Raw genomic sequence first — 25535 nt, 5'->3', positions numbered from 1 at the left:
ACCCGAGAATCATAATATAATATAAGCTATTCCCTGTGGATATAAAGACATGAGCATCCTTGGACACATAGTAACATTTCACCTTGGGTCAGAAATCTCGCTGCCCTCTGCGACAATTATACCAAAAACAACTGAAGTTACGTTACAATCATTGTCACGGTGAGAGAGAGGAACCCGTTAGATCCCACTGCTGCCACCAATTTGTCACGGATGGGAGAGGAGAGACCCGACAGATCCCGCCTCTATCACAGATTTGTCACGGATCGACTAAACTGAGCGCTCTCGCCTCTGCGCACACTGGTCACGGCAGAGCCTCGATCGATCACTGTAGTGGGATTGCAATCCTGGAGTTGTTAGAATACAGGTGGATTTGCACCCAGCTTTTCTAGGCTTCTGCACACGTGCAAAATGAAAGCTCAAATCACCACCTGATCCGGTCTAACGTCTCCAGCACGCTACAATACCCACTGCAATCACAGGAAAGCTGGAACCCAGACTATGAATTACTAACACAATCTTCAAAGTTCATGATTTGTTTTAAAATGGACAAAATTTGACTAATAAATTGCAGATTTATTCTAGAAAAAAAAAAAAGACTAGCAGTGCTATATAAATCATATGTACAAATATAAACAGAAGATGATGTCACAGTGAAGATGAGGTTTACCGGAATACACCGCAAACAGTACTTAAAATAAAACAGGGAGAGAATAAAATAAAGATACCAGATTTGGGATGTTCGGCCCAAGGTTCTGTTTGTGTGAAGTGGGAAAGTCCTTACACTGTGGTTCATCTCCGAAGGTCTGACAACGGGGTCTATTTGAGCCCCTGGTTTTAAAAGATTCCTCAGAACACACCTCCCCCACCGCCTCCGAGGTCATTCAGAGAGGCGTGGAGTAAATTTATATTGCCCCAGTTTTGGCCATATCTCCGCAGGAGATCCTCCGGTCAGGAATATATGCCTGGTATATTTACAGTCAGGATTTTATCTATTCAGCGATACCAAATGTGACACGTAAATATAAACCAGGCATGCGGATACACCGTTTGGTGGTGTTCCGGGGCCCGCACCTCAATGTGTTCTATTCAGCTGGCCCGCCAGATTCCAGAAATATAATTCAATGCTAATTCTAATCTTGACAGACAAGTGCAAAGGAGAAGGGAAAGGCTTATTTACATCCCAGCTCTTATCCAAGGTAAGCCAAGCCCAGTTGCCTTTCTAAATGCGAATTTTCAACAGGCAGGAGGGGCTTGAGAAACTTCTATCTGCATTCCATCCACTCAAGGCCTGAATAGTATTACAGGGGTACAAAAATGAACGACACATGCAGCCAAAACAGCGGACGCCCCACCAGTCTATCACAATCATGATATTATAATCTTCCTCAACGCTACTTTAACCGGCGCAGCTACCTGTAATATAGGTCAATTAGTGCCGAGATGTGATCATTCGTTATGACCGGACCCCTTCATTTAGGATACAGGACGGCGGTTCAAGGTTCTCTGGGGCTCATTCATTGAAATAGGTAAACATAGGAAAACATCTCTAACATCTGCACACAAATAGAACATGCATGTACAGTACACGGAATGGCCCCTTTATTAGAGCCCCGGCCTCTCATGATTGGAGCTTCCCTGTATGTAAATTCCCCCCGTGACCCCGGAGTGCGGCATAAAATCACGTGACAAGTTTTCCGTGGATCAGTTTCAGTGTGAATCCACATTAGATGGGAAAATCCAGCGATCGGAGCGACTGCCAACGAGGCCGGTCATCGATGCTGGACTAGCCGGGATTCCACTCCCAACCACGTCAGGTTTTCTCATTTAACAGTGTGGATAGTAAACGGAGAATGGCGTGATCGAGGAAAAATATCTAGTGAAAGACAACACGTGACCAAAAGGGGTCAGAGGAGGATGTCAGGAATCGTTCTGACCAACAGGCGCTGCACAGTCAGGAGCAGCCAGATACAACACTGATGCTCCAACTATATACGAATGAACAACCCTTTACGTTAGCACAGATGGGCTATAACAGCAGACAGCCAGTTCCAGCGCCATTGTGTCTAATAGAAGAAGGGCGAAAAATGCAAAAATTGTGTCACTGCATAGCGGAAAATCATAACCTGGTCAGACGGATACAGATTTTTCTTGCCCCGTGCGGATGGGAGGGCAGAATTTGGCGCAAGCAGCATGATTTGATGACCCCTTCCTGTCAGATGGTCAGAACCTTCATCTAATATGCAGCAACTACAAGAAGCTTCCTGTCCGCAGGGGCCGATATTCCTGCAGAACGATTTAATCACCAAGTGGAATCTACACTATGATGAATTGCTGCAGTTCTGAAACCAAAAGGGAAGTGCATAGCGCTACTAGATGAGGGTCTCTAATAAAGTGGCCATTCGGTGTATGGGGGGGGGGGTCCCCTTTACATCTCCATCAGTGCAGTACAGCAGGTCATTACTCACAGGGCCATATAGCAAATAAGTGCAGTAAATCTCCTTCCGTACCTCTGTGGCAGACATGAAAGAGTCGTTTGAAGCAACGCTCATCGCGTCTCTCATCCCAAAGTCCTCTCCGTTATCCATCACCGTGACGTCTGCGTCTTCATCTTCAAACAGAATAAAGTGAGAATCATTCCGGGTCATCTATTATACATTATTACATCACCTGGAACAATTTCTTGGCGCTGAAAACCACGATCGTGGCTGACACACAGGTCCTTCTGAGCCTGTATCCCCATGACAACACTTCCGGTCCCTGTGCTGCTCAACAGCTCAGTCGTATCACAGGGTCAGTAATCACTTGCTTTGGATTCTAAAAACTGGATTCTGATTGAACCTTCTGTCAACCAGTGTCCCTATGATAACGGGCTCCAGGAGAACAGGCCCAGGAAGTGTTATCATGGGGAACAGGAACAAAGACTTGTCACAGTTCGCTGCAACTTTAACTTGCAGAACCTCCAGACTGGAAAAAAAAATACAGGGTTGATTTTAGAAGAATCTCAGACACAAAGCGACAGATGAAGGAATTAAGCAGCAGCTTTTCCTTTTTCCCTCCCATTTATAAAGTGGACAGTTATTGGATTCTCCCGCAGCACAGAGTATTTCAGGAGACGGATGCAGTGTTAGCCTGGCAGGCCAGACACACTGACCTCCAATGCCCAGTAACAGAGGTACTGCTGTGCCCTCCAGGCTGGTAATCTGCCAATGGCAGCAGTGCGGTAATGCCAGTTGTCCATGGACAGCTACAGCTCACTAGTCCTGCACCTACATGCATGCGGTCCCAGAGCAGCCGTGTATCTTTAACCCCTTAAGGATCGGGGTGTTTCGGTCCTAAAGGACCAGACATTTAACGTTTTACCCCTGTGGTGGTTTTACTGCCCCATTTCTTTTATTCAGTTACCAAAATTATTTTTGTTGTGTTTTTTTTTTTTAGTGACATATAGGGCTATTTTTTAAATATCTTTTTTCACTGACAATACTGATAAATGTAAGGTTATGCACATGGGGGAGAAACGGATGTCACCAATATTCACTGAATGGGGTACTGCTAGGGAAAAGTGAGATGGAAAAGGACCTGGGGGTACTAGTGGGCTGTAGACTAAACTGGAGCAACCAATCCCAGTCAGCTGCTGTAAAAGCTAATAAAGTCTTGGGGTGCATTAAAAGAGGTATAGGGGCGAGGGATGAGAACATTATCCCCCCCACTATATAAGGCACTTGTCAGGCCTCACATGGAATACTGCGCACAGTTCTGGTCACCGGAGCTCAGGAAGGATGTTACAGTGCTGGAGGGGTTCAAAGAACGGCAACTAAACTAATACATGGAATGAAGGGACTGGAATACCCAGAGAGGCACCAAAACTGGGATTATTCACCCCGGAAAAAAGATGGCTTGATCCAGATTGATCCTCCGGCTGCCATTATGGAGTCAGCAAGGAATTTTTTTCCTCCATAGGAGCCAATTGGCGCGCTGTTTTTTTTTTTTTTTTGCCTTCCTCTGGGGAGGTTAAAACAGGCTGAACTAGATGGGCATTTGTAGGGACCCAGTACATCATCCTGGTCCCCTCCATAAATTTCATACATGTCTTATGTTGATGCACTGTGCAAACCCGTCTTGTCATTTCCAGTATGTTATTAACGGTTTTTCATATAGAAAGTTTTATACTGATGCAACGTTTACAATGTTCGAGTTATGTGCAGGAGGAAGTAAAGGAGGGTCTATTATGCATCTCATTTGCTCATGCTCTCTAAATAAGGCATTTAAAATCATTCATTTTTCCAATGCATATATGTCTAGTTTAAATATACTAATTAATGCTAATTTCGAAGTACAAATTTAGCCAATGCCACCATATGCACGAAACTGTGTGCATGGTGTGAAGGATATGTGTATGACTGGAGGTTTCTTGGGTACACCCAAGTCCCATTTAGACACAACGATAATCGTTCAAAAGATGTCGCTCAAGCAACTTTTGAGCGATCATTGTTGTGTCATTTACAGCGCAAGATGATTGCTCAAGATGAGCGATCACCTTGCACTGCCAGTGGAGGATGCAGAAGACAAGTGGGGTGTCCCCACTTGTCTTCTGGATACAGCTGTTATCTGCTCTACGCGCCTGGCTGTTAAACAGCCGAGCGCTCGGAGTGGAGGATGCAGACAAGCGGAGTGTCCCCGCTTGTCTTCTGCATCCAGATGTTGTCTGCATGGAGCGCCCGGCTGTTATACAGCCGAGTGCTCCATGCTGGGTATGGAGAACAGAGCTGGACCACTCTGTTCTTCATACCCAACCCTGCACGATTATCGCTCAAAGGATGGCTTTTGAGCGATAATCGTATCTAAATGGGCCTTTAGTGTTTGCAGCCCATTCTAGCCTGTCTCAGGGGGAGGGGCCTTCTGCTCACCTTCTCACAATCACAAACAGTGGTATTGACATAAGCTACTGACTGGCAGGAAAAAGAGCAATAATCAGCAGAGCAGTCACCCCTTCATATTTTTGTATTGGTAAGAGTGTGTTTGATTCTTTGAAAAGACAGTGATGTTCATTCCACTGATCTTATTTTGCTAGTCTTTGGAGCAAAGAGTCATGTATGAAGCTCCATAGCAATACTAGTGCCCTTGAATTCAGTTCAGCCTAGTAGATTCTTATAAATGTACTTGCAAGTCCAAAGCCTCCTTCCCACGAACGGATTTACGCCGCGTAAATTCGCGGCAAAAATCCGCTGCGTTGCCCCCTGCTATTAGGTTCTATTGAACCTAATAGCTCAATGCTCACGGTGCGGAATTCCACCGCGGAATTCCGCACCGTGAAATCTCCCGTCCTCACCCGCAGCATGCTCTATTTGCCGCGGGTGTACGGGCTGACGGCTTCCATTGCAGTCAATGGAAGCCGTCCGTTCACGCTATCTCCCGCTGTAACACAGCGGAAGATAGCGTGAAAACGCGCTGCCGCGTCATATGACACGGCCGGCCGCGTCATGTGACGCGGTGGGCGTGTCACATGACGCGACGGCGGTGGGCGGGGAAGCGTCTTCACGCTATCTTCCACTGATAAGTATGGAGTCTCTGGGGGGCGCCGTGACGGGCTTCACTGCGGAATATTCCGCTGCGGAGCCCGTCACGCTCGTGTGAAGCCGGCCTTAGTCCTTACATGCGGTCATAAATAAAAAGCCACATACCAAAATATTACTTGTTAGTCACAGTACACTGGAAGTGGGTTTATCCTAACGCGTAGGCATTGTGTTTACAAGTTTTGTCTTGCACACTCCGCGACTGCGCAGAGATTACTCAAAGGGGATGGAAGTAATACACTCAAGATGGCCCGACTCTGGGTTTATACATTTTGTTTTGGAGGCACCGGGGTCGGCTTGTTCTTAAGTAGCGGGGAATCTGTAGTGACCCAGTACATCATCCTGGTCCCCTCCATAAATTTCATACATATATGTCCTATGTTGATGCACTGTGCAAACCCGTCTTGACATTTCCAGTATGTGTGTTGCACAGCTGCAGCGCTTGAGAGGTTAATGCCTGCAAAAATCCAAAGCCTGCATATAAATGTATCAAGTCTGTCATGTCGTGTTGTATTAGAGAGGTTATACAAGTGAGTGATTGATAGCGGGAAAAAGAGTCCATGACTTTAGGAGGGTTGCTGTTCATGAGGTCCAGGTACATAGGGGCACCTTCAGTTCTCATGTGCTGAAGCATGGAAGAGGAGGGAGAGATATCCCGTACTGCTTGTGAGCCGGTTGTAAATGGAGTGAGCCTCCAAGCAAGAGAGAGAGAGCATGTGGGAGTAGCAACTGTTTTTCCAAGGCTGTGCAGAGGTACTATTTAACTCTCTAATTTTCCTACGCGGCCGCCTGATGTCTGGATCACCGCGTAGACGTACACCCTTTAATTGTCACACCCACGTGTCTTCAAGTCAGGGTGGTGGTACTGCAAGATAATAATCTTGGTTTACACATTTGCATCTTTAAGTTTATGAGAGCCGTGTGGAGGTACTACGTTCAGAAGTCTAGTCATTTGTCTGCACTGTCAAGTCTACAATTGAACTGCTTTGTATTGTCTGTTTTCAAGTTTCAAGTAAAGTTTAACTATCTGTGGCTGAATTTATTCTCAGCTGACGGTCATATCGATGTGCGCAGGAACAGTGGTGTCACACGTGACAACTACAACCCCCGTTCTCCTGTTTAGCGGGCATTTCCTATCCTATGAGTGTCCCCAGTTGCCTGCAGTGATACTCTGGCCTTGGCTAGGTGTTTCCCTCCGGGAAGGAGCCTGGTAAGTGCCGCCGTGACAAGCCAGCACTATACCCTGCCAGCCCCCCACATGTCAGGTGTCTGGGGCCTCCTGATGGGACGTTGCACATTGTCTTTCTTCAGCCTAACATACTATGCTAGTGCACCAAATACTTAGTAAGTTTAAAATCCTTCTGCGACACAAATGAGGCAGAGCTGTCCGGTGGGGGTCTGGACTGTTCCACCCCTCTCATCTCCTCTGACGTGAATGACAGACATCATCCACGCAGCGCTACAAAGTCTCGGACCGTGAGATCTTGCAACATCGCATTTGCAGATGAGCACCACAAATCTGCCCATAAGAGATTATCTGCACATGCGCTGGTGGACAACCTCACAGGGCATGCATGAGACTTTGTAGCGCTGCGTGGACGACACCTACTACGTCCCACATCTAAGATGGCACACGCTTCTTGTTCCTCCGTGTCTGTCTGGATTTTTCAATAGTTTTTTACCCAACACTGGACCTACTCTGGGTTCCAGTCAGTCCTTGCACAGTAGTGACTGCAGAGGAGTTGGTTTCTGGTTAGCATTTCCCTTGAAATCAATGGGTTCGCGTTGTCACAATTTGCGGGTGTTAGTTTTACGTGTGCAAAAAAAGTGTACAAACTCGTTTGTCTGTTTATACCCCTAGTTGAATCCATTTCTGCGAAAGTTGGTTGACAACCAATATGGCTGCTATTATAAAGAGCTCAGACTCTGCTATCCTGACTCCTAGATGGCATTTAGTAAGATTATGGGCATGTACAAAACGTTAGGGGTGGGACTGGAATAAATTAAGAGTGGCTAATTTACATACTCAGCAAAAGTTATGTGTGGGCAGAAATCTCTAAAAGTCAATTGACTTTTCACTTGGACTTCTTTTCTACATGCCCAAGGATTGGCAAGTCAAAATAATTACCCAAAGCCTTGATGTTGGGTTCCTTTTAAAAGGGGTTGGACCGAGATGGCAGCCCCCTTTCATATGTCCTATCAGAGTATCCTATTCGGGACCCCTGTATGTCCCAGAACAGAAAGCTGCTTAATAAGAGCTGCTCCCGCCCTGGTGGACCTTTTGCCGTCCTCTTAATACAAGGACAGCCATTAATGGGAGCCTATATGCACCCTCTACGACTGTATTCACAGGGACTTAAAAACATTGATTGGTGTCTAGAGATGAGCGAGCGTACTCGCTAAGGCAAACTACTGGAGTGAGTAGTGCGTTATTCGAGTTCCTGCCCGCTCGTCTCTAAAGATTCGGGTGTCGGCGGGGAGGAACAGAGGGGAGATCTCTCTCTCTCTCCCCCCCGCTGCCCCCTGCTCACCGCCACAACTCACCTGTCACCCGCGCCGGCAGCCGAATCTTTAGAGACGAGCGGGCAGGTACTCGCATGGGCACTACTCACTCGAGTAGTTAGCCTTATCGAGTATGCTCGCTCATCTCTATTGGTGCCCATTCCTGGCAGAAAGTCAGCTAGGCTGAGGTATATTCACACGGGCAATTACAAATTTGGTCCACAAAAAAATAAAAAGATAAACTGATTTTTGTGCCATTTTTAAGACTTTGCAGCACGATTTCCATCTTTTGGTCATGCGTTTTCCACATGCAGATAGAAACCGCATTGTAAGTTTTTTTTTTTTTAAATCGCTGCCATGGTTACACGGGTTTAAGACGACATGCGTTCCGGTTCCTCTACTCCATCTATTTCTGGCATAATAAACTCAGGCAACAGAAACAGCTGGTTGGAATATCTAAGCGCCCGTGCCTTAAATAGCTTCATGCCCACCTCCGCACCGTCCTAACTCACGCCAGAATTATGCTGTTCCGACTAAGCCTTTATACAATGTTTGGGTTCCTTCCGCCCTTATTTTTTCGTCTCTAGATTTGATTGTTTCTTAGACATTTTTTGCATATTCATGACTATATCTATGTAATGCATGTTATATTACAGGAGCTCGGGATTACATTTTTAGTGAATTTTTTTTTTTAACCCCTTCCCGCCCCAGGACGTACCGGTATGTCCTGATAGCCTGGTACTTCCCGCAACAGGACGTACCGGTACGTCCTGGGGATAGCACGAGATCACATATGATCCCGTGCTATCCCGCAGCGGGAGCCGGCTGTCAGTCACAGCCGGCGTCCCGCTGCAACAGCGGGGGGGCATCGGAGATGCGCCCCCCGCTGTTAACCCCTTCCCTGCCGCGATCTAAGTAGATCGCGGCAGGGAAAGAGTTCACAGAGGGACCGCACTCCCTCTGTGTCTCCGGCCGGCTCTCGCGATGTCAACGCGAGAGCCCGGCCTGTCACCATGGCAACAGGACGCCAGGCACTGGCGTCCTGTATTGCCTATGCCTATGATCGCTGTATAGGCCATGCCTTGTAACAGCGATCATAGGCACAGTGCTGCAAGTCCCTTAGAGTGACTCAAATAGTGTAAAAAAAAGAAAAGAAAAATGTAAAAAAACTTGCACAAAACTAATATTAGCATAAAAAAAAGGTAAAAAAAAAAAAGTTAAAACCCCACATATTGGGTATTGACGCGTCCGTAATGATGTGTACAAAAAGTTGAACATGCTTTTTATTTTGTACGTCAAAAAGCATAACAAAAAACGCTAAAACAGAGGCAAAATGCTAATTTTTAGCATTTTGCCTCCCAAAAAATGCAATAAAAGTGATCAAAAAAGCCGTACATTCTCCAAGATGGAACCAACAAAAACTACAGCTCGTCTCGCAAAACATAAGCCCTTATAGAGCTCCGTACATAGAAAAATAAAAAAGTTACAGGACTTTGAATGCAGCTATAGAGAAAAAAAAAAAGATTTCCAAAAAAAGGTTTTTATTGCAAAAAAGTGTAAAAACCTAAAAAAAATATAAGAATTTTGGTATCGTTGTAACTGTACCAACCTGCAGAAAAAATTAGTGTGTCATTTATGCTGCATGATTAACGTTGTAAAAAAAAAAATTTATATATACGGTATATATGGCAGAATTGATGCGTTTTCTCTCCCTGTTATCATAAAAAAAATAATAAAAGTTTTACGATATAGTCTATGTACACAAAAGTGGCACCAATAAAAACTACAGTTTGCTACGCAAAAAACAAGCCCTTATACGGTCGCGTCGACGGAAAAATAAAAAAGTTATGGCTTTTGAAAAATGGAGATGGAAAAATACCAAAAATCGCTTGGTCCTCAATGCCAAAATAGGCCGTGTCATTAAGGGGTTAATAGTCATAACAAAACAAAAAAAAAAAAACACATTGAAAGCTGTGGAAAAAAACCACATACTGTTTGGTTGATGCGGTTTTGGCTCCAGCTTGATAGACTTTTACGCTGGTAGATTTTCTTTACACGCGCGATATCTGCCTGCGTGATTCAAGTTTATCAAATCCTGAAACCTCTTTAAAATAATAAACAGCAATCTAGTCGGTCATATATGTATTTTTATGTAGACACGCGGCACATAGACATGCCACAGATGGATGACAGATCGATGACACAGGACCACAATGAGTCCACGCGGCCCGAGGCCGTATATTCCAATCCACAGCCCGCTCACAATGTCTGAGTAATAGGGGCAGGTGGGGGGCGGCGGTTAAAACAATAGGAAAGAAGACTGGTTGACTGTGGTTTTCATACTTTTAAAGTAACCCATCATTATTTGGGGAGGAGGAGGAACAACCAGTAATTGAGGAGAGGGTTAGGGACACAGAGGAACCATCATTATTTGGGAGGGAGAGTCAAGGGCACAAACGGACCACAGTTATTTGATGAAGGGAGCAGAGGCACAGAACAACTACTGTTACTTTGCAAAGGGGTCAGGGGCACACAGGGATCTCCATTTTTGGGGGAGGGGATCAGAAGAACCACCGTTACTTGGGTAGCAGGTCAGGGGCATAGAGGAACTACTGTTATTAGGGGAGAGGAAAGGGGTGAGCCAAAGGAATAACTGTTGGGTTGGGGGTCAGCAGTACAGAGGGGCCACCATTATTTGGGGAGGGTGTCAAGTCCACAGACGGACCACTAGGTCTTTCCTGAATTCGCCTCCTTTTATAATCTTGGGCATCATCTAGCAGCACCCGGGCCTCCTACACCGTTCCCCCGCTGCACCAATCAAAAGCTAGAGCTCCCCTCCAGCACAAGCCATCCACACCTCCAATTCAACTAGCGACCAGCGGGGGGGAGTAAGTGTATGTATGTGTATATAATCACCTCATTCATAATTTTATTTGAGACTCCATTATGGCCATGCCTTAAGATGATTTCACTGTCGACCCATACAACAGGTTTCTATAGAGCTCCTCTCTCTCAGCTTCGTCAATTTATTAATACCTGTTAATATGTCCTATAACTGTCCGATTTTCCCAGACCCCGTTCTGATAGGACCCCATTGATAATCCAGCAGGGAAGGTTTATTTTATGGATAAGAAACCTGTCGGAAGGATCTGATTCTAAGATATTGGAATCCTTCGCTATGTGGAATCTCAAATTTAGTCTAAATTGTTTCAAAGGATTCAGTGCTTTAAGTCGTTAGGAGATTTTACCCAATGTATGCCTCTTTCCTTCCATTTTTTTTTACTGTAGATCTGGTATAAAGAGACTCAAGGTTCCGATTGGTAACGAAGGTTTCTTAAAAATGTCACAAGACACCAGTTTCTGTGTGAGATCCCTCCACGTCCGATTGACATTCGTGTAGCAGCGGATAGCCCCGTACTTTGTAATGTCCTCTCCAGGTTCCCAGATACCTCTGGCAGCGCTGCCGCATACAATGATGCCTCATATGATCTTCCCTGTATGAAGCTTACCTCCATACCCACCCATCCTGGGGCGCAGCCTCTATAGTCTTGTCTGGTTTAGTAGAGCGGCTTTAAAATACGCCTCCAGATCACGGATCACGGATCACGGCTGTTGCAGGCGGGTGTCAACTGTTAAACCCAACCCCACTATACAAACCCTGAACCTCCATGACTTAATTGTATGCAATGGAGTGTTAACCCTTTCCAATCCACTGTCTGACGCCTAAAGACATTATGATTTAAGGCTGTACAGCTCCGATAGTGGAAGACATCCGTCGGGGTTCTCTTACTGTATATTGCCAGCCTCTCTGCTGTCGGAGCCTATCCAATGTGTCACCTCATGCAGTACTGGCTTTAGCCAGCATATAGCGCCGTTGTATAACGGCAGAAAAAGAGTAAGCCCCCTAGGAAAACCAGGATACAAATTGGATTGGAAAGGGTTAAGGGGTTAATATTATACACTACTGGCCTGGGTACCTTATACAGAACGCGTGCAATACAAAACGTGACATTTTAAGAAAAGAGGATATCAGAATGTACGCATCAATACGGGAAGGACACCGAAGCTGATCAATGCGATGTTAATGTATTAACTTAAAACAGTAAAGAACAGTTTTGGTGCCCATAGCAACCAATCACAGAGCAGCTTTCATTTGTTATTCTGCTGAGGTAAAATGAATGCTGTGCTGTGATTGGTTGCTATATATTATACTGCTGAGGTAACATGAAAGCTGCGCTGTGATTGGTTGTTATATATTATACTGCTGAGGTAACATGAATGCTGCGCTGTGATTGGTTGTTATATATTATACTGCTGAGGTAACATGAAAGCTGCGCTGTGATTGGTTGTTATATATTATACTGCTGAGGTAACATGAATGCTGCGCTGTGATTGGTTGTTATATATTATACTGCCGAGGTAACATGAAAGCTGCGCTGTGATTGGTTGTTATATATTATACTGCCGAGGTAACATGAAAGCTGCGCTGTGATTGGGTGTTATATATTATACTGCTGAGGTAACATGAAAGCTGCGCTGTGATTGGGTGTTATATATTATACTGCTGAGGTAACATGAAAGCTGCGCTGTGATTGGTTGTTATATATTGTACTGCTGAGGTAACATGAAAGCTGCGCTGTGATTGGTTGTTATATATTATACCGCTGAGGTAACATGAAAGCTGTGCTGTGATTGGTTGTTATATATTATACTGCTGAGGTAACATGAAAGCTGTGCTATGATTGGTTGTTATATATTATACTGCTGAGGTAACATGAAAGCTGCGCTGTGATTGGTTGCTATGGGCAAGAAATACAGTTTTTTTTACTGTTTGTTGATTTCCTGTTAGACAGTTTTGATAAACGAGGGCCGGTGGTCATGCATCTGCTCCATGTGTTCCTGTCTGGGGACATATTTCTTAAACACCAATGTCCAGCGCTCAGTCTGACTTTTCTAGTGGGAATTACTTGTGGGAAATAACCAGGAATACTGAATAGTCCGTATAATCCATTGGGAAAAGCAGATTTGGTGCATTAAAATTCAAGCAAAGGCAAAAATATGCAAATAAGGTTGCCAAGACAACAACACTTCTGAAATTTCTTTAGCCTATAACCTTCACCGGGTCGAGATTATACTGTGTGCAAAATGTCCTGTCAATTCGGTCGTACCGAGTGTGCGACGCTCCAACAGACAAATACCTAGATGTACATACACTAGTGTATTACAGGCAGGTAAGTTGTACTACTCTTACTGCCCACTAGGTGGCAACAAACTAATCAAAAGCGAGGAGATTTGTAATAATAATAATAATAATAATAATAATAATCTTTATATAGCACCAACATATTCCGCAGCACTTAGGAGACGGGGGGAATAAAAACAAAACCCCAGTTACATGTAGTAATCAGTTGATGGAGACAGTAGGGGTGCGGGGCTCCAACTAGCTTACATATTACAGATAATAGGGGGATACAGAAGGTAAGGCCCCCTGTGCAAGGTGGTGACGGAATATCGCCAGCGATATTCCACCACGGTGGCGAGGGAACGCTGAGAGGTCTCAGCAGTGAGCCCATCTGACAGATAGCCTCACCACAGAGAATCGCAGCATGCCACGTTGGGGTTCCGCAAGCAGAGAATCGCTACGATTCTCCGTTCGTGGACAGGGGGCTGTACTTTCCATAGCAATGCTATGGAAAGCGTGCACTGCGTTAGTCGTGGATGGATTATCGCCGCGAGTAACGCAATGCGAAAATCGCCTGGGGACAGGAGGCCTAAAGGGGCTGGAGATGTGCACAGTATGGCGGGTGGAGAGTGAGGGATGCTATACACACAGACAATGGTCGGACCGTAAAGTGGCTGAATCGGTATGACTGCCAGGGGCAGAGATTTGCTGCAGGACTTCGCAATGCCCGTGGACGGGAGGCCTTAAGCAGGGAGCATGTTATCAGGGGGGTACAGAAGGGTTTGGTTTAGGGGATATGGTATGCCTCCCTGAAGGTGCGCTTTTAGAGCACGCCTGAAGTTGTGTGTGTCAGTGATTGGCCAGATAGCTTTTGGTAGTGCGTTCCAGAGGATTGGTGCGGCTCTGGAGAAGTCTTGGAGGTGGGAATGAGAGGTTTAAATTAAAGAGGCACTTAATCTGACTTCGTTAGCGGAGCGGAGGGGCACGGGCTGGGTGATGGATTGAGATGAGGGATACAATGTAGGGCGGCGCGGTGCTGTGGAGGGCTTTGTGGATGAAGGTAGTGAGTTTAAATTGAATTCTGTATTTAACGGGCAGCCAGTGCAGTGACCGGCACATGGCAGAGGCGTCCGAGTAGCGGCTGGACAGGAATATGAGCCTGGGTGCCGCATTCACGATGGATTGGAGAGGGTAGAGTCTGGTGCAGGGGAGGCTGATCAGCAACGAGTTGCAATAATCGAGGCGGGAGTGGATGAGGGCAACAGTAAGTGTTTTTAGCTTGTCCATGGTGAGAAAAGGGCATATTCTAGCGATGTTCTTGAGGTGCAGCTGACATGTTCAAGCGAGAGATTGAATGTAGGGGGTAAAGGAGAGACTGGGGTTGAATATAACCCCAAGGAAGCAAGCATGCTGGGAGTTATGGTGCCACACACTGAGATGGAGATGTCAGGATGAGGTCGGATAGTGGAGGGCGGAAACACCAGGAGGTCAGATTTTGAGAGGTTCAGTTTTAGGTAGAGAGAGGACATAGTGATAGAGACAGCGGACAGACAGTTTTAGCTTTTTCCACTTTTTCCAAATGTTTTATTTTTTTGCATTGCAAGACCCAGAACTACTTTATTTTTCATTGAATGGGGCTGAGGGCTCATTTTTTGCATGATGAGATGTAGTTTATAGTGGCACCATTTTTAGGGGTGATTTTTTTTTTTATGTATAATCACTTTTCATTGTGTTTTTTTGGGAGGCAAAATAAACCAAAAAAAAAAAAAAAAAAAAAAGCATTTTGGCTTCACTTTTCCTTTAAGTGTTTGTTGTGCACAGAAAAAGGGTATTCAAATGTATTGTAGGGGACCTTACGGATGTAACAATACTGAAAATGTGCTTGTGTTTGTTTTGTTTTTTTCTCATTTTCTTAAACAAAAAAAGGGGAAAGCTGTTATATACATATATATATACACACACACACACACACACACAATTTTAATTTTTTTTTATGTTCCTGTTGGGAACTTCAAATAATAGTATGTTATCATTATTTCTGCTTATGGCGGACCCAGACACTAATCAGTGGCATCCGGTTATCATGGAAACCCATTTTGTGACCGATGATGTCGCAGATGGAGCTTCCTTCCTTTTGTTAACCTCCTAAATGCCGCAATCAACATTGATCACATCATGCAAGAGGTTAACAGCGGAGATCAGCATCAGTCACAGCTGGTTCCCGCTGCAGACCACGCCGCTCCTGTGCCATCCATAGGACAAACCTATACGTATTCCGTGGGAACCCCTTTCTGCCCAGGATGTACATAATCCCAAAATGCTCTCCAGGCACAGAAGGTGGTCTTGTTTCCATTCCTAATTAGGGGGTCCCTTGAGAGAACCCACCATAGATGTCAGGGCCGTTATGGTGCATATTGTGAATAAGGCCTCATGCACACGGCACGCACGAATTCCGTGTGGGGAATCCTGCACAAAAAAAAAATGCCCATGCCCGTTGCCGGCGACCCTGCTTACCTGTCGTTTTTTTTATTTTCTGCGGCTGTGTTGCCTGGCACATGCGCAGTACAAATATCCCCACTCCGCCACTAGGCAATGACGCAGATCCCACAACACTTCTGTAATGCTCAATGGAAGCCGTCCCTGCGCATCCGGCTCTAAAATAGAGCATGCCGCGGTTTTATTTTTGGTACGTTGTGTCCGCAAATACAATCTTCTTGTGCATGGAGAGAGGAACCTCCACACACATCTACGGGCAAATTGAGCAGCGGATCGCCTGCACCGGTGACAAGCGCGGACTCAGCAATTCAATTTGCCCCCCCCCCGTGTATGAAGCCTAAGATTACAGAATGCGTCTCCGGAAACACTCGGCGCGGCGCGAACATCAGGAAGTCTTACTGGTTGCAGTTACTGTTCTGTTCACAAAGAAGTAGAAAGCAGAACATAAAACCACGGGCTGGACTAATAATCTCTTACCAACATCATTGGCCTGCGACGCCGGATCAGACGCTCCCAGCGAGGCCTCGAACTCCTCCTGGAGGCGGTACGCCCGCTGCAGTAAAGCCTCCAGCTTGTGGATGAATTCAGCGCTCATGATGTCCTACAATGAGGCGATTATAGCCGATTAATTTCCAACACCAGGAATAAACAACTGCTCACCCTGCAGGGTCACCCGACCCACCCAATCCTGTACCGTGACTATAAAAGTAAGTGAACCCTTGGAATGACCTGGATTTTTGCATTGATACTAATAAAATGCAATCGGATTGTTATCCGAGTCCCAATTATAGACAAACACAACGTAACCGATAGCATCTAGTTGTATCCTTTACATCATTTATTGAGCACATTGAATAATCATCACAGTGCAGGGAGAAAAAGTAAGTGAACCCTTGAATTTAGTAATCTGTACAAAAAGACTGTGGATAAAATACATTATGGTTGCACCTCAATCCTGGTATGATAAAGCACAGGGTACCTCCACATTTTCTTCGGCAATGGCATCACCCGCACCCATTCTGATGGACCCGCAGCTAGCCTCATCTTCCGCCTGCCTATTTCGGAAAGACAAGGCTTGTTCCCACCGTCGTAGCGCCTCTTCAAATAATTCCATTCCTTAAGAAAAAGAAATAGATTTTGTTTTTATGTCTTTCGTGTCGCCTTCTACTTAACTATTCCCTGTAAGTGAACATCGCCCCTTTGTGGCAACTCTGAGGTATTGCATTAAAAAAACCTTATAACAATGGTCACAAGTTCTTAAGAAACTACAACACCCAGCATACCCTGCTGTGCATCAAATGTGGCATTAATGTGCTGAAACTTTTATACACTTTATGTCCCCTTTATTAGAGCCCTAGCTCGCTCATGAATGGAGCTTCCCTGTATGGAAATTCTCCCTGTGATTCCGGAGTGCGGCATAAAGTCACGTGACAAGTTTTCCGTGGATGTTTCAGTGTGAAATCCACACTACATGAGGCCGGGTCATCGGTGCTAGACTAGCCGGGGTCTCACCGCCAACGGCGTTGGTTATCTCACGAGTATGGAAAGTATACCGAGAATAGTGTGATTGAGGAAAAACACCCATCAAAAGGGGATCCTGTGCGCAGAAACAACATGTTAGTGATAGAAGTCAGAGGAGGATGTCAGGAATCCCTCTGACCAACAGGCGCTGCGCAGTCAGGAGCAGCTGAATACAACACTGGGGCTCCAACTGTGTCTGAGTCCACAACTCGCTGTTCTATCGCACGGACGGGCTATAACAGCAAACGACCAGTTCCAGCACCATTGTGTCTAAGAGAAGCAGAAAGACGAGACTCCAGCGGGTAAAATATTGTATCAGTGCAAAATCATCTCCTGGTCAGATGGATGCAGATTTCTGTTGCCCCGTGCTGAAGGGAGGGCAGAATTTTTGGGCAAGCAGCATGAAATCACTGACCCCTTTCTGTCAGCTGGTCAGAACATGTCAGCACCTCCATCTAATCTGCAGCAACTACAAGAAACTTCCTGTCCGCAGGGGCCGATATGCCTGCAGAACGATTTTATCACCGAGTGGCATCTACACCATGATGCATTGCTGCAGGTCTGAAGGTGAAAGTAGTCTTAACGCCCTACTGGGTGGGGGTGGTAATAAAGTGGCCATTCAGTGTAGATTACAGTGTAAAGCCCCAAATGAACTTACTGTAGGTACAACCAGAGGCCTAGACATTGTCATTGTGACACCACACTCTAGTTGGACACTCCGGAAGATTGCGCAGAAATAATGGAGACAAGTCCAGTTTAGTTTAGCAATCTGAGAGTGAGCAGATTTACTAACTTTGGTAATTTGCAACAACGGGTTAACTTTACAATTCTCTGAAGACATATTTAAAGTAGATATTCAAGAATGCAGTAACAGACCAGCAAGATACAGTAATGTTGAACTGATGATACTTAACTTCAACACTCTCTCATTTTCCTGAAGGTTTGATTTGTTAGACAATTTCCCCGCTAGTGAATTCAGATGAAACAATTTAGTTAGATTGAACCAGAGGGACAAGTGGCTGTAAGGCTAATCCTGGCTGTAACTTCACCAGGCTGCGATAACTCGCTGTTAGATGAAGATGGACCACTGAAAGGATCTTGTGTGTTCTCTGCTGTAGATGCCAACGGAGCAGGTTGATCACCACACTCTACCATGGGAACCGATAACTGCTGGAATACTCCTCCTCGCCGACTACGGAACTGCAACCTCTCCTCAGTCACTCCTGGCTGAGTCTGCCTAACTGCTCTGCATAACTGTCAGCCAATGAGAGACCAGCTGACATCAGGGTTGAGCTCTATTGCTCAGAGCAGAAGGGGAGACACAGGGTCTCTCCCACAGCCTTCACCTAGATTTAGGGACAGCATTCAGACAGGTGAGACAGGACAAGTGCACCGTGAGCGTTCTGTAGAGCCCGGCAACTACAAAAGGTTCACAGATCTAGTACAACATGAGATCACTGCAGATCCGGTGGGGCAGTACATGCTGGGTAACACTGGGTAAAAGTGAAGGTGAATGACCAATGTGGCGGGTGGATTGCAACCAAGAAGGTTAAGTATACAACTTGGGGACGCCTTGAGTGGTGACAACACAAGTCTAACCACTATGTACAAACATATCGAAGGACCGTACAGCAACAAGTCTAGTGATCACTTATACCGATACAGAAGAGGATTCTTTAGGGCTGACACCCACTGGCAATATTTTCTATCTTGCACTGCGAGAGCAAGTGAAAACACTCACCTCGCAGCGCAAGAAAGACGCCGGGATGAGACCATGATATCGCCAGTCTTTTCAATGAGGCCAGCGGCAGCAGCGCTAGCCCCATTGAAAAGATATGGAGAATACCGCGGACTTCTGCCTCAGCTGTTTCTTACAACCGACACGAACCCACAACAGCTCCGATAAGCCACGCAGCTTATCTGAGCTGTTAACCTTTTAAAATGCTGCCGTCAATTCTGACAGTGGCATTTAAATCCCACGGCTGATGTTCGGGGGTCCCGTACACCCCTCCAACCCCCACCCCCGTGATGAGATTGTGGGTTGCCGTGCGGGTGTCATCGCAGCCGGAGGCCTTCTGAAAGGCCCCAGGGCTGTCATAGTAGGATGCCTATCAAGCCATGGTCTTGCGGTGGCTTGATAGAATGCCTGTGCGATCGCAGTATAATGCAATGCTATGGCATTACATCATACTGCAGGAGTGATTAAAAAAAAAAAAAAAAAAAAGGAAAAATAAATTTTTTAAAGTTTTACTATTAAAAAAAACATTAAAAAAAGGAAAAAACAAAAATAAACCTTTTGCCATGTTTATTAAAACAAATATATTGCTGGTTATATCTCTGCTCCACTTCCTCTCGCTGTTGGGGTACCCCAGGGCTCGGTCCTTGGTCCCCTTCTCTTCTCTATCTATACTGCCCCAATTGGACAAACCATCCACAGATTTGGCCTCCAATACCATCTCTACGCTGACGACACCCAACTATACACCTCCTCTCGTGAGATCTCTGGAACATTCCTCCAAAATATCACCGACTGTCTGTCTGCTGTCTCTAACACTATGTCCTCCCTTTTTCTCAAACTAAACCTCTCTAAAACTGACCTCCTTGTCTTTCCACCTTCTAACCGACCTCCCCTCAACATCTCCATTCCAGTGTCTGGCACCATCATAACCCCCAGACGGCATGCCCGCTGCCTTGGGGTCACACTGGACTCTGACCTCTCCTTTTCCCCCCATATCCAATCTCTGGCCCAAACATGCCACATGCACCTCAGAAATATTGCTAAAATACATCTGTTCCTAACCACGGACACGCTAAAGACGCTCATGGTTGCCCTCATCCACTCCCGGCTTGACTACTGCAACTCGCTACTCATTGGCCTCCCCCGCACCAGACTCGCTCCACTCCAATCCATACTAAATGCAGCAGCTAGGCTCATTTTTCTATCCAGTCGTTATTCAGACGCCTCTGCATTATGCCAGTCGCTGCATTGGCTGCCCATCCACTGCAGAACTAAATTTAAACTCCTCTACCTCACTCACAAAGCTCTGCATGGCGCTGCGCCACCATACATCGCCTCCCTATTGTCAGTATACCACCCAGCCCGCTCACTCCGATCGGCTAACACACTCAGACTAAACGCCCCTGTAATACGAACCTCACATGCTCGCCTCCAGGACTTCACTAGAGCAGCACCCATCCTCTGGAATGCTCTACCCCAAGGCATCCGGACAATTCCCGATGCACGAAACTTCAGACGTGCCTTAAAATCGCACCTCTTCAGAGAAGCATACCAAATCTCCTGACCTAGTCCCTCGCCCCTCCCTATGGCGCCCCACCCTGTTGGCTTTCTAATAAATGAACTGTACATGAAATTGCCTGTGTTCCCCACCCCCTGCACCTCCTGTACCACCCTCAACCCATTTGTGTCTAACCCAATGTACCTCACATTGTATTTGTTGCAATTGTTTTGCATTTATCCATGCCTGAAAGCGCTGCGGAATAAGTTGGCGCTATACAAATAAAGATTATTATATATAAAAAATAAAACTAAAATACATATCTGATCTATTTTATGGATGGATAAATGAAAGTTATGATGTTTTAAAAGATGGGGAGGAAAAAACAAAAAGAAAAAGGGGGCCATGCCGTTAAAGGGTTAAATAGACCTTTTTGTTGTGTTTTCCATATACAATAATGAACAAACTATTGTTTAGGTCACTATGTGTAAAATGTAACACCTTTCACCATCGTTCGGCGCTATGTAGCATACTCCTCCTGGACTGGCCTAGTTCTTCATCCCGCAGACAGTAGACCTACCCATCAGATAGAGGTTCTCCGGCGTGGTCACCGGGATGTTTACAAGCTTGATGTCCTCCTCTTCCGCTTTATCCCATGGGTTGGAGTTGATACAAGCGCAGCTGTGACACGAATTGATGCTTCGAACCTAAGTCACAAAGGAGAGATATGATGGATCAGTGGGAGAACAAGGATATGGAAGCGCACCGGTTGTAGCAGATTGAAACTAACAGCAGACAAAAAATGGCGTCTCGTTCTGGACACCAGGAAAGGGTTTACATTATAGCGCTGGAGGGTAGAAACAATTATACCTTCAGGCGACAGACAGAAGAAGGAGCGTCAGGACCCTCAGAGCTGGGACTCCCACCGATCACGAGAACGTGGGTGCCATATCTTCTACTTGAGCGACGATTGGTCACGCACGCTGCCCCTCCATTCAGTCTACGGGACTGACGAAAATAGCCAAATGCTTTACTCCACTATCTCCAACTGTCTCATAGACACTGAATGGGGCGAGCACAAGGTCACCGGCCCGCCATTCTGGTGATCGTGGGGGTCCAAGTGACCAGACACATAGATAAGTGAGGAGTTATGACTCCAGTACAAACTTTGAGTTAGTGACTATTCACACGGCTGTATCTTCTGTCCACGGTTTTTCTGAGTGAATACACGGACCCGGCAAACTAAATTGTTGTATTCAGACGGGCGTTTTTTGTGGTTTTTGTACACAGACAAATGTTGCATGTAAATAAAAAAATAAAAATCTGTATATCCTATGTTGGTTGCCATTCATGAATCAAAAATCACCCAATAAAAGTCTATGGGTGCATTAAAAAAAAAAAAAAAAAAAAAGGGGAGCGAACACACAGCATCCCTGTCCACTATGTTTTTTGGCACCCTGTTTTCTGAGGGTTGTGACAAAGCTGACATTACTTCCTCACTTGGGCCTTCTTACATGACGCACAAATGCAACACAGATATTTTAAAAAAATGCACACGCACCAAGGGTGCAGTGCAAATGGAATATAATTCATGGACCACAATAGCGTATGCCCGTGTGAATAAGCCCTTACACTGAAGCACTGTCCCACGGCGGTTTTCACTATGCAGTGGGATTCCATCTCAGGAGCCGAAAACCGCATAATGATGGAACCCCCGAAAGGAAACTAACGGAACCATCGACTGTCATTAGTGACACATTGGGGTCCATTTGATAAGGGTGCCCCTTATTCCCATCATATGTGGAGTATAGACTAGTGTAGCCGACTGCGTTATTCTATACCCCAAGTATGACGGAGATGAGCGGACCCTCGTAAAACAAAGTGGTGTTCGCTTCACTCCTGATAGCGAATGATTCTGTTCAGGAGGTCCATCGCCGTGTAGTTTTTGGGATCTGTGACCCCTAGATGGAATCCCACAGTGTAGTGAAAACCGCTGCAGGAACGTCCCTCACCGACGGAGGGGGGGTGGAAGCCAAAGGTGAAGGTCCGCGGAATGCAAACAGTAACCCTCCGCAAAAAACCGGCAGCAGGTGCTCCAGACTCCAGGAACAAGGGATATTATAATGGTGACCCTAGAGAGACTTAAAGAGAAACGTGCAAAAAAATGGCCAAATTAAAATAAACTGCACCCATTTTGAGGACCAATCCATGGCAAACCCGCCAAGATAGGCAAGTATGCAATTATAAGGCAGCCCTTGAAATTTGGGCCATTTTTAGTGCATCTGTAAAACACATTTCACCGACCATCAGTTCATAGACTAAAAACGTTAGTGACTTACTGAAGCCAAACTCTGCAGCGACCCGGAGTATTTACTGTTCAGCCCTCCGTTCAGGTGTAACTGGGAGCCCTTCTCCTTCACAGACGCCAGGGACAGCGTCAGGTTCTGCCGACTACTGGAGCAGCTGGAGCCTGCGGTGCAGAAACAAGAGAAGAGGCTCATCACACTGCACATGTATGACCCGACTGACACACGGGTGATAGATATCTAATAGACATCTCTCTCATCTTAGGCTTATTGGGTGCGATGTGATCAAAGCAGCTCTGCCCTCATGTGGATACATTATGTAACTACATGCCATGCTTCACACTCCCTCATCTTCACCATAGCATCTACAGGGTGGGCTGAAGCAGACGGTTGGTGTTGTATTATGGCGCGGTGGTGACGGACGGAAACGACACACATTTTTGCAATGCAAAATTTAATTAACATTATGGAAATGAGGGTTTTCACTCCACTGGAGGGCATGCAATACTTCAGCGATATGTAAGATGGCGCTGTTTATTCTCGAACGCTACACCGGAACTATCATATCAAGATTAATCAGTTCTTCCTGGTATATCATCTCTGACTTAAACCAGGTCGCCGTAATCCACCTGCTCACCTTAAAACTGGCCATTGGCCATAATCTTCTGCTACATGTGGACTAGAACTTTTCTACCCCATAGAGGAGGCATCTCTCCCAATAAGACGCTTAACGTTGTAGAAGTCTCATACATTATACATCAAGGTCCATACCCAACTGTGTCACATCTTCTTCTGCACCATGCAGGTAGGTTTCCTGTACCCTTACAACATACAAAGAAGCCCGCAGGTACACCTATTCCCCCAATGCAGGCCTGTGCCTAAGTCCTAAGGTGTGCACACCAAACCGAGGCCCAGCCTCACTTACATCCTGATGTTGCAGCACTGTCCATAGTCCTCTGTTGGCCGATTTGCCACCTCTACAACACCGCTCTAAATTCTGACTTGTGCAGGACCCTTTCATTGCTCATAATTCAGCCTTTGATCATCAGGACTTTGTCCCAGACGCCTGCACAGCTCAATCCTGCGGCAGTTCTGACCATTTCCCCAACAGAGGCTTGCACCACTCTCAGTCCCAAGCTAAACAGGACTGTTTCCTGGCCGCATAAGGAGATAGACACTTTTGCCACCTTTTGCGCACAGCAGCGGCAATGCGAGTCCATTGGCTGCTGACGAGTTCTCATACAGTCTGACAGGTTGCTCTCATTGGCTGTGTCCACCGAACTCTCCGATGGCACAGCAATAATTCCTTTTGTAATTAACATGGCCGCTGGTAGTCTCACGAGAGGGGAGGTGTGGGCTTCGCACTTGTGATTAAATTGTTTGCACATATGTTCGCTTGGGCGAATACATCTGTTAGCGCAATTAATAGGAATCCGTTTGTGTCTTATGTTGTATACGTTTTGTATGCTTCTGCATATTATGTTGTCATTTTCCTTTCAGATCTTTGCACATTTCTGTACAATCTTGCTTGGTTAGAACATCTTATTCTGTTCGTCCCTGGAGACAAGGGAACCAGACTACACAACCTTGAATGTTATCAGCGCTTGTAACCCACGAGAAGGCCGTTTTACATAAATCTCATGAGAACTAGTTCCACTCGGCCTGTGAGACGTCTGCCCGGCAACTGATACGTCATCTTGATTGTTAAGTTTTAATAACCAATGATAATAAATAATTCATATTAAATTATAATTACTACAAGTGAGGCGTGTTCTATGCCTCGATGCAAATGTCTTTTATATACACTTCTGCTTGTTAATGGAATAAACACAACATACTTGAATACACACTAGGAGAACGAGCTCAATTCTGTTATTTTATAAGATTTGAAACACCCAACATATACCTAAAGTGTTAATTTCGCTATCAAATCTTTGCACGAGTGTGTGAATATTCACAAATACCCATCCATGGACCGCTTTTACAGGGTCACAGAAATGTGCCTACAAAAGTAGTCCAATGGTGCCACGTGCAAAGGGACCTCCACGCTGGTTTGCTGCCCGGAGTATTTTATGTATTGGAAAAAGACAATGCAATTGTTTCTAATTCTGCACACAAGTGATAACGGACGGGGACGGCACAGCCTCACTGCCAAGCCGCCCAGGACCCATTTCTCAGACTGTGGCTCCATAACCATTTAATCCCACACCGTGCCAGCCCTGTTCGCACTCTAATAATGAGCAGAGAAGACCCCACTTCCAAGACTAGCACACGTCTCTCTGAAATACTCTGTACTGCTTTCACAGACTTTGTTCCACAGAAAGTATGTGAACCCACCTTTCTCTGAGGCGGCGTTTCTGGCACAGTCCAGAAGAAGATTCTCGGGTTCCCAGGAAGGTGTGAAGCTTTTCTTCTTCCCTCGGCGTCTTCTAAAGTGACGAGCCAGGAAAATGATGGACACTGTTCCAACCGCGGTGACCGCAATGATTGTTTTCAGCCCAGGATAAGACTTAAGCTGTAATACAGAGATAAGTGTAAGACGCGGTCCAGAGTACCCGCAGATTATTGGTCAAACTACAACTCCCAGCAAGTTACCTGTGTGAGCGAGCTATAAAGGGACAAGGGAAATTCCATGACACGCAGGGCGGCCATCTTGAGTGGGTGCCGAGTGTCCATCATAGTGTCTTCTAGTGAGGCCATACATCTCCTGCCTCAGCTCCTG

At 45.8% G+C, this 25535-nt stretch overlaps 1 protein-coding gene across 2 annotated transcripts in view; it reads right to left on the bottom strand.

Moving 5' to 3' along the window:
• The window catches only part of MIGA1 (mitoguardin 1), a 60290-nt gene extending 34755 nt beyond the window's left edge, over positions 1–25535 (bottom strand). For both annotated transcript variants that reach the window (XM_066597814.1, XM_066597815.1), the window contains exons 1-7: positions 25409–25535; positions 25151–25328; positions 22847–22977; positions 21088–21214; positions 16730–16866; positions 16228–16351; positions 2508–2608 (exon numbers count right to left, since the gene is read on the bottom strand). In XM_066597814.1, coding sequence (XP_066453911.1) covers positions 2508–2608; positions 16228–16351; positions 16730–16866; positions 21088–21214; positions 22847–22977; positions 25151–25328; positions 25409–25513 — 903 coding nt within the window. In that variant the 5' untranslated portion in view covers positions 25514–25535. The remainder of the gene's footprint in view (positions 1–2507; positions 2609–16227; positions 16352–16729; positions 16867–21087; positions 21215–22846; positions 22978–25150; positions 25329–25408) is intronic.

Source organism: Eleutherodactylus coqui, chromosome 3, assembly GCF_035609145.1.
Source record: "Eleutherodactylus coqui strain aEleCoq1 chromosome 3, aEleCoq1.hap1, whole genome shotgun sequence".
NCBI classification, from domain to species: Eukaryota; Metazoa; Chordata; class Amphibia; order Anura; family Eleutherodactylidae; genus Eleutherodactylus; species Eleutherodactylus coqui.
The sequence above is the reverse complement of the archived record's forward strand: the minus strand, read 5'-3'. Positions and strand labels throughout refer to the sequence as shown.